Source organism: Rhododendron vialii, chromosome 3a, assembly GCF_030253575.1.
Source record: "Rhododendron vialii isolate Sample 1 chromosome 3a, ASM3025357v1".
Lineage (NCBI taxonomy): Eukaryota > Viridiplantae > Streptophyta > Magnoliopsida > Ericales > Ericaceae > Rhododendron > Rhododendron vialii.
Genome location: NC_080559.1, coordinates 11,218,134 through 11,227,614, shown reverse-complemented (window position 1 = coordinate 11,227,614; position 9,481 = coordinate 11,218,134). Strand labels below are relative to the sequence as shown.

At 38.8% G+C, this 9,481-nt stretch overlaps 1 protein-coding gene across 1 annotated transcript; it reads left to right on the top strand.

Annotated features, from left to right (window-relative positions):
* The first annotated feature begins 797 nt into the window (after nt 1–797).
* Nucleotides 798–2,097, top strand: LOC131320977 (zinc finger protein ZAT5). Its single transcript, XM_058351930.1, has one exon. The coding sequence runs from the start codon at nt 1,041–1,043 to the stop codon at nt 1,875–1,877; it is 837 nt and encodes a 278-aa protein (XP_058207913.1). The 5' UTR covers nt 798–1,040; the 3' UTR covers nt 1,878–2,097.
* The last annotated feature ends 7,384 nt before the right edge of the window (nt 2,098–9,481 follow it).

Here is a 9,481-nt window from a genome sequence, read left to right as displayed (position 1 = left end):
GCGACCCACGTTCCATTTTTCTATAAGATTCTTTCCAATAGTAGTGTGCCCTTGAATTTTTATTTAGACACAACTTAGATAAATTTGTTCTAAAAGACGAAAGTGATAGAATTAAAATTCTGAGTGCTGAAGAAACAAAAAGCACATATTTTAAAGGACCTCGGTGTAATTTTAATTACCAACCATCCATAGTTTGGACTTTGGAGGGAAGTAGGAGTAAGAAAGGCAAAGAGTGAAGAGAAAAAGTTGCGATGGGGTGGCGGAAATTCTGTGGTGCCAGCCTTGCACTCCAATCCTCCGCAAGGAATCCTTCCCACCACCGATCGCAACACGTCACATGTAATTTTGTCTTCTGATTTACCGATACAAAAGATATGAGTGCCACAGTATTTACTAATCACAAACCACATGGAGCACCACGTGTTCTTGTCTTCCCGACACCGATCGCAACACATCACATGTAATTTTGTCTTCTGATTTACCGATACAAAAGATATAAGTCCCACAGTATTTACCAATCACAACCCGTGTGGATCGATCACCAAGTGTTTTTGTCTTTCCGACACCGATCACAACACGTCACATGTAATTTTGTCTTCTGATTTACCGATACAAAAGATATGAGTCCCACAATATTTACCAAACACAACCCGTGTGGAGCACCACGTGCTCTTGCTCGAAGAGCAAAGAATAATTCCTCCCATCCCCTCACCTCCTCCCTCACACTTCTTACATTGCATCAGCCACTCTTTCTCTCTCTCTCTCTCTCTCTCTCTCTCTCTCTCTCTCTCCTCCTCCTCCCTTTCTCTCTCTAAACACACTAGTTGTATATATTGACTTCCACGGTTGTGAAAAAAAACGCAAAGGAAGTTTTTTGTGGAAAGACATCCACCGTTACTACTTGCTCACGGAGTCCCCCTTTTTACTCAAACAACCACCCTCCTCCCTCTAGCCCCTCTCTCTCTGTCTATAATACTAAGCGTACAAGCCCATCTCTCTCTCTCTCTCTCTCTCTCTCTCTCTCTCTCAGATCAATAGATATGGATTTGCAAGAGGAATTCACTCAGATAATGAAAGGAAAGCGCACCAAGCGCCCGAGGCAATCATCGCCGCTAGCCCTAACGATGGCTTCCACCTCCTCATCGAGCATGGCAGAAGGCGGCAGCATCGGTGGTGGCATTAGCGAAAACTCCGGTGGTGGTTTTGACAGGCCCGCCACCGCTTCCGCCACCAACTCGGGCGAATTGACGGACCATAGCGTTGAAAAGGAAGTAGAAGAGGACATGGCTAACTGCTTAATTCTCCTAGCTCAAGGCCACAGCCACCACCGCCAAACCCTAAAAACGCCCGAGCGGCCATTAGTTCCGACAACTTACTATCAGTGCAAGACCTGCGACCGGTGCTTCCCGTCGTTCCAAGCCCTAGGCGGCCACCGAGCCAGCCACAATAAACCCAACAAGGCCATTACAAACGGAGAAGAGAAGAAGCCATCGTCGTCGACGATGTTGACACAGGAAGAGGCTCAGGAAAACAGTGCTAGCACCACTCTTTCCCTTCAAATCATTCCGAATTCTAGGGTTTCGCCGCCTAGCGGCAGTAACACCAAATCTAGGGTCCACGAGTGCGCGATATGCGGTGCGGAGTTTTCGTCCGGTCAGGCTCTAGGGGGTCACATGAGACGACATCGGTCCGCGCCGGCCATTGCTACAAGTTGTGATGATCAGACCAGAGAAGTGAAGAAATCAAAGAATGTTCTAGCCCTAGACCTCAACCTTCCTGCCCCGGAAGACGAACACCGCGAATCGAAATTTGTTTTTGCTTCCAAGAAACAGGTGATCGTCTTCTCCGCGTCTCCTCTGGTTGATTGTCATTACTAGATTAATTCAATCTCCCCATCCCCATGGGTTGATTAATTTGGCTAAGGTAACTGCTAGCCAAGGTGGATTGTGAATTATGATCATTGGATTATTCTTTTCTCATTGTATAATATATATATTCATAGTGCAATTGATTCTTTGTAACCAATTTATTGATCATAAGTGGTTGGTTGTGGTATGGTTTGCATTTGATCATATCACACAAAGTTATTGATGTGAATTTGTTTTGTTTTGTTTTTTTTTTTCTTTTCTTGTTTTCCTTTTGAGCATTGAAATTTAACTCTCTATTTTTATTTTATTTTTGCTCGCAGAAGAGATTTAACTTTGAAAAATGATTTTAGCACTCCACTTTTTTATGATGGTACTCAAAAATTTGTCTTTTAGTGTGTCTTGCAATATATAATTTTTACACTAAAAGATAAGTTTTAAAGTGACATCATAAAGGTGGAGGCATTGTTCGGCTAAATAATTCATTATGGATTATTTTTTGTTCTTATTTCAAATTTTTTCGTATTTGTCAGTTTTTAGTCAATTTTTTGAGGATTATTGCTTCGTCATGACGAAAAGAATCTAAAAGGTAAAAAATTGCGATCAAAATCCAATTTTTTTAATAAAGAAGAAAAAATTGGCCTTTTGGCTTTATTCAAAAAATTGTGTTTCAATCATATTTTTTGCTTTTTAGATTTATCTCGTTATGACGAATTAAGCAATAATCCACGAAAAATCAACAAATACAAAAACAATCACAATGAATTTTTTAGCCGAACAAGGTTGGAGTGTCAAAATCATTTGCCTTTAACTTTTATTCCTAACTTTAAATTGTCCTAATGTTTTTTTTCTATGTCAAAACTACAAGGATTGAGCCATGGGTACTGGGTAGCCCATGTAAGAGCTCAACCTTTGCTCAAGCAGATTTTGAGTTTGAACCTTACTAATTTTGAGTTTGAACCTTACTACGTGCAAACTGTTCCGACCCTTGTTGGTGAACGGTTAAATTGGCCTTTTAAAAATTAGTCGAAATTCATGTAAACTAATCAAGTTTTCTCACCCGACACCCATTAACATTGTTGGGCATCATTATGGTTTCCTAGTCGATCCCAAGTGATTGAGACTTAAGACTCGGTTTGATTTGATTTGGTTAGGTTCAGATAATTATTAACAACTAGGAATGAATCCATATTTCGTACATGACACGGGGTACCATTACCACCACCACAAGCAAAAGTGCTGGAATTCCTTTGTTTTATTCACAAGAAAACTACAACCCCAGCATATATATGATCTGTACGTATATATGATGAGATCAGTTTCACTAATAAATGACATAATTTAACGGATTCAGTGAAGTGTGTATATTAAACACTCTAGCTAGAGACATAACTGAAGTTCTGTTATTCTATATGGGGTAAAGTACCAGACTACCAGCTCCGTTTCAAAATATTTGTCCGGTTAGCAAAACAAGAACTTAAAAATAATACAATTCGTGAAAGAAAAATTCAAACTTTTTTTCATGAATTATAAGAACTCATTGATCGATATCTAGTAAATTAATGAAAATATTGCATTAGTATTTCTTAGGCTTATTTACTTTTTTGGTCCCCAAAGTATTTCCGTCATGCCACTTTGGTCCCCAATATTCCAATTGTAAACATTGCATCCCCAATGTATCAATTTTGTGTTTAAATGGTCCCTGGAGGTCACGCCGTTCATTCCCTCTGTCAAAATGAAGGGTAAATTTTGTATTTCACCACCCCATAGCTTTATTTTCTTTTTTTGTCCCCAAAGTATTTCCGCCGTGCCACTTTGGTCCCCAAAGTATTTCCTCCGTGCCATTTTGGTCCCTAATATTATACCAATTGCCAATCAGGAGTGGTGGAAGGACTGATGTGGAGGTAAGGGGTGGTGGAGACTACGATACACAGATCTGCGAGTTTTGACGAAGTACTCCTATCGACACGACACAACACAAGTGCGAGATACGTACGGGACCCGGCAAAAAAAAAATCGTCGCCGCAGTCGTTGCAGAACAACGTTCTTCTACTGCGCTGTTTTTTTTCCTCCTTTTCAATTAGGGTTTATTTTATTTGTTGGCTTTAGGGCTTGTTTTATTTCTTTGGGGTTGTATTGTTGGGTTTTGGCCCTCGCTCCACAAACCTTCTTAAAAAACTAAGCAACTTGTTTCATATTTTTAAATTTAAAAATAATGTAAATAAAAAATAATTTTTTGTTTTTTTGTTTTTTTTGCATCGTTCAAAAGATCTCAATGAGATCTATCAAACAAGATCCATATTGCTACAAAAATTATTTACGTAAACACATTATTTTTGAGTTTGAAATTACCTTTTTAAAAAATAAGTACTTATTTTTCTGTATTTTTGTGGGGCTCGAAAGTGGGTCCCACATGACATGCGGTGGACAAAAATGTGGTGGGCGTATCAATCCTATAAAATAAATAGGCCTTCATTAGCCTTTTGATGGGCTTTTATTATACTTTGATGAGAAAACAAAGGAATAAAATGTATTTTGGATTTTTCATACATAAATTATCTATCTTGTTATGGAAATTTACAAATATAAAAAAATATTTCAAACAAAAGTTATTTAACGTATCTCTGCACATGTGTCTAAATCTAGCTCCATATCCACGTATTCCCAATTTTTGAATTTTAGGTATCCGACCCTTAGATATGCACTTGCACCCGATATGTGCACCTGTCTCCATGTAACATAAGATGGAAGGGGTGGTGCAGGAGCTGGGGAAATACGAAGTTTACAATTGGTACATCGGGGACCAAAATGGCACGGTAGAAATACTTTGGGGACCAAAATGGCATGGCAAAAATACTTTGGGGACCAAAAAAGAAAATAAAGCTATGGGGTGGTGAAATACCAAGTTTGCCCTTCATTTTGACGGAGGAAATGAACACCGTGACCTCCAGGGACCATTTAAACACAAAATTGATACATTGGGGATGCAATGTTTACAATTGGAATATTGGGGACCAAAATGACACGACGAAAATACTTTGGGGACCAAAAAAGTAAATAAGCCGTATTTCTTAAGTTATCATTTTGAAGGCCCAAAATTATTAAAAGAAATTCCAATGGAAGAATTACAGACGAATATACAAAAAAAAAATTGATTGTCTACTAAATCGAAAAATCAACATTGCTATTACAACAATTGCAAAACCTTACAGAAACCCTATTATTCTTGCATAATATATAGCCGGACAATTAGAACATAGAGTTCCGTTTCGATCAAAAGGCAATGAAAATGGCTATTGCAAAAGCCAAAAAAAAAAAAAGATAAAAGGAATTCGAGTACTACAAATTGTAGGTCGGCTCAGTAACATTTTGGGACGGAAAAAGTAGTGTACATACCATGCCTTAATTATTAACACGAAATTAACTAACAAATTAAACCATGTTTCATAGTTCCACTCCAATCAAATGAGTTTGTTTTTTTGGATATTCGAAAGCCAATTTAATCACTCAACCAAACCCGTGTGCAGAACCTCTTTTCTTTCCGCTTTTGCAAAGAATAAACGAAACTGTGCTTTTACTTGACGTTTTGATCAAGAAACTACAAAATAAAGGGGTCTTTCCTGGAAAGTGACTCAAAATTTGTCTGGCTGACTTTTCTGGAAGTAGAAGTTTGTTATGTAGAGAGATACTTAGTTAGAGATGAAAATTCCACCCGATTCGATCGTATCCGCCTCGTTTCTCGCCCCTGAAAAGATTGGGGATTTTTTCGGGTACCGGGTTGGATTTAGTGACTATTTTTGAAAAAAGTATTTGGGGTAACGGGTCGGAGGCGGGTTTATTCTTACCCCGCCTTGTTCCCCACGACGACCTATTCCCTACCCTGATCTAGCTCTGTCTGTCCTTATTAATCTACAGTTTGTGTTTTTTTTTTTAAACGGTTGTAAGATAATAGAAGATAATATTTTTCAATATTCGAATCCTGATTCTCCGTTCGGAAATCCCAGTTCTCCGTTAGGGGTGGGGATGGAGGGTAAAATTTTATTCTGTTGGGAATGAGAGCGGTGATGATAGAAGATGGGTTCAGGGGATTGGAATGAAGATATGGAGTAATATCCACTCCGCCCCATGCTTACTTATATGTGTGTGTGGCGTATAGAAGTAATTGTTGTATTGAAGTCTATTTTTTGATTGTGGGCTTGGATAGTTCACACATTAATTCATTTTGGCCACTATAATCAATGGTTTTATCCCGTTCCGTTAAGACTTATTTTTTGAATTAAAAGAATGATGTATTGTGAGAGAATGACATATCTCGTAAAAATACAGATTGATATTGAGGTAGTGTCTAAGAAAAAACGAAGAGCAAAATCAATTGGAACCGTAGACAGATATGCAGATGTGTATATGCTTATGAAGTAATTCGTGTGGCTATGTGGGGTGGGTTTAATTTCTGTTCAAAATCTATCTGTACTACGTAGTAATCACTACATCTTAATTAATTAGTATGGCAACTTGGCAAATGAAATAAAAGTCCATAAATATGAAGCACCCAATCAATAAACTCAAATCTATGTAAACATGAGAGAGTGTCTTGCCGGTTGTCCTAACGGCAAGGTTGTGATCCGACGGTGGTGGTGGTGGTCTGAGGCATTGGTGGGTTGGATTGGGCGGTGATGGCCAAGGTTGGGTTGGGAAGGCGGTCTGCTTGTTGTTTGAGTTAGGGTTTTCTTTTTTCCTTTTTTGGGTTGGGCTTGTCTCAATAGGTGTTTTGGACTTAGGTCTGTTAGGTGTGTGCTTTGTCCCTTTGGATTTCCTTGTTTGGCTCCTTGCCAATCGAGGGTTTGGGTCTCAGATTGAACATAGAATTTTTCTTAGCTTTGTTAGGAATTTGATGTTGTTCTTCTTGTTCTTGATCTTTGTAACAATTTCAAAGATTAATGAATTTTTTTGCCATTCAAAAAAAATTGAGGGAGTGTCTTGGGCCTGATGTGGATTTTCATTGTTAAACTATGTAAACGGTGTATTTTAGTGTGTGGTGAACTATGTTAACTATGTTATGTGAACCGAGGGGTTAAAGTAATGGGTCAGGACTATACTAGGTAGCAATAATATGGAAAATGACTATTTCAAAGACGAAGGTAAAAAAAAAAAAAAAGGGTTGGCCTCTAAACCCCCTTTTTTTAAAATAATAGTCTAGGTACACTTCTATTAACCACTTTTCTCTCACACATGTGTGGAGCCCATTTCATAATTAAACGTGTGGTGCCGACAATGTGATTGAGGAGTGATCGGAAAGTAGTCATTAGAATTTTACGTAACATTGCTTTTTTAAAATCATACTAGCTACTACTACTATTGGCTATTGCTTAGGAAATAGAAGTCCAAAAAGTGCACATCAGATTTGCTCTCACTTTCTTTTTTGGTTTTTTTTTTGCAAGGTTGCCTTCAGTGCTTCACTGCTATATATAATAGTTGTTTCCTTGTTATCCGATTAGTTTTAAAGAATGAATGAAGAATGAATGAAGCAAGTTTCTATCTATTAATTAAATAAAAGCATAATGATGTCATCACATGACAGTAATTTGACTTAAAAAAATCTCAAATCCCAATACATACTACTTGAGGAGGGGAGGGAGGGAGAGATCCCTTATTATTTTCTTTGGCAATGCAATTTCTACATCAATTCTTATTCGACTGCAAGAGGCAAGGGAAGTGTACGGGTGAAATTGAACTCGCGATCTGATAGACGCGGAAGAGCTCCAAAGAGTAAAAACATGTGACGTTTTTGAGTGAAACATCCACACGAGAGAGAGAGCGGGGGGGCTAGAGAGAGGAGAGATGGGGTCATTGACATGGGCACATGTTTTGTGGCAATTATGTCATTGTCTTAAAACTCTACATTAAAGAAACTCCATTTTTCATGGATCACAAGATCGGCTCCAAATAATTTTTGTTACTTGTCTAAGCTAGGATTCCCATGCTTGGCAAGTGGACAGACAGTACTGGTCACTCAACTAACCATAGAGGCCACGTGCTTCATGTTTCTTTCGTCTTGTGTTTTCTTATTTTCTTTTATAACTGTGCATATGGTCAGCTTTCACGCACCTAGATTAATTCTAAACCTTGAAGTTAAATTTTCAGTGGCTCCAAAGTTTGAAATGTTTGGCTTCAACTCCACTTATTCGGGCACTGTGTACCCTGAAAATCATCGAATAAGGTATGACTTGATTGAGTTTCCCTCATTAGAATTATTACATCACATAAGATATTCGGAAGAGAGAAACTTATTCACAGCTGAACCGTGAACAAGTTCTTTATCGCAGCAACCAATCACGACCGTCCAAAAGTGTTCTGAACGGTCTGGAATTTAATAAAACTTTACTTTTTTCCGAAAAAGTTTCATTAACATCCGGACATTTGAACAGTCACGATTGGCTCCATAAACAACTATTTAAAAATATTTTCTCTATTCGGAAATCCCTTATTAGATCTGAGAAGTTAACATCAGAAATTTTTGCGGTCCCCAAGTGAGCTAGCCAATCCAGATTGCCGCCGGTGGTATTTTCGCCCGCAATCTTGACCGATCAACATTGACGATCATTTTGCTTTGGTTGTGGTCGTGACACACTTTTTATTGGTGCTCAATAGTAGTTCCGAAGCAATTGCTTATTGTAGAGGAGTCATGGAAACACTTCTTTCTTCCCTATTTTGCAGTGGATACATCCATCTCGATGGGAAAAGAATCAAAGAGAAAAAGAAAGAATCGACATTGGTCGATCTATTTCTCGAAACAAACAAAAAGGAAACGAAAGATGAAAGAGAAATCATGGATGAACTGAGCCCTCTCGGAGACTTTAGGGGCGAAGGTTCATGAAAAAAAAAACTACTCCTATATCGGAGATCTTAGAACGTCAGTTGTTCATATTTCTCGTGCTTCTTTTCAAAACCACTGTTTGGCATCATACTCTCAGTATCCTCACTGCTTTTCGCATTTTTGAGACCTAGCTCTAGTTGGTGGAGATAAGAAACACACTGTGGAAGAAAGTCCAGAGCAATCCGGCGATTGAGCTATGGAGGGGACGGAATTTCCACCCTTCTACCAAGCAGATGTAGAAAAACTGAATTTTCTTCACGCGAACTGAAATTTGGCAATCAAGATCGATGGTTTATGACGATGATCTTCAACTTTGAAGGGAAAAACTCTTTGCAACTCTTGATCCAGGAGTTAACAAGAACAATAAGACCAAGTTATCATTTATTTACACCTAGTGCCCCGTCTAGGGATGCCGAAAACCTCATGACTCCAAACCTAGACGTAGAGGCGTTGATATGCCTGAATTTAGTTCAGATACATCTGCCTCTCATTTTACCCTTATTTCTTTACCCTTCGTCGTTTTCCTCCTTTTAGGGAAGATATGAATGCATAGGAAGGGACGGGCAGGGGAGCAAGGTGGGGGACAAGGATCTTGGGGCGAGGCTGAGTATGGGGATGATTTCGTGTAGCGGGCAGGGTGGGTAGGGAGTCCCAATCCATTGGAAAGAAAAGAAGACCCTGCGTTGGAGAGTCAAATTCCAACATCAGAAAGAAAAATAAATCCTGCACTAGAGTCATATTC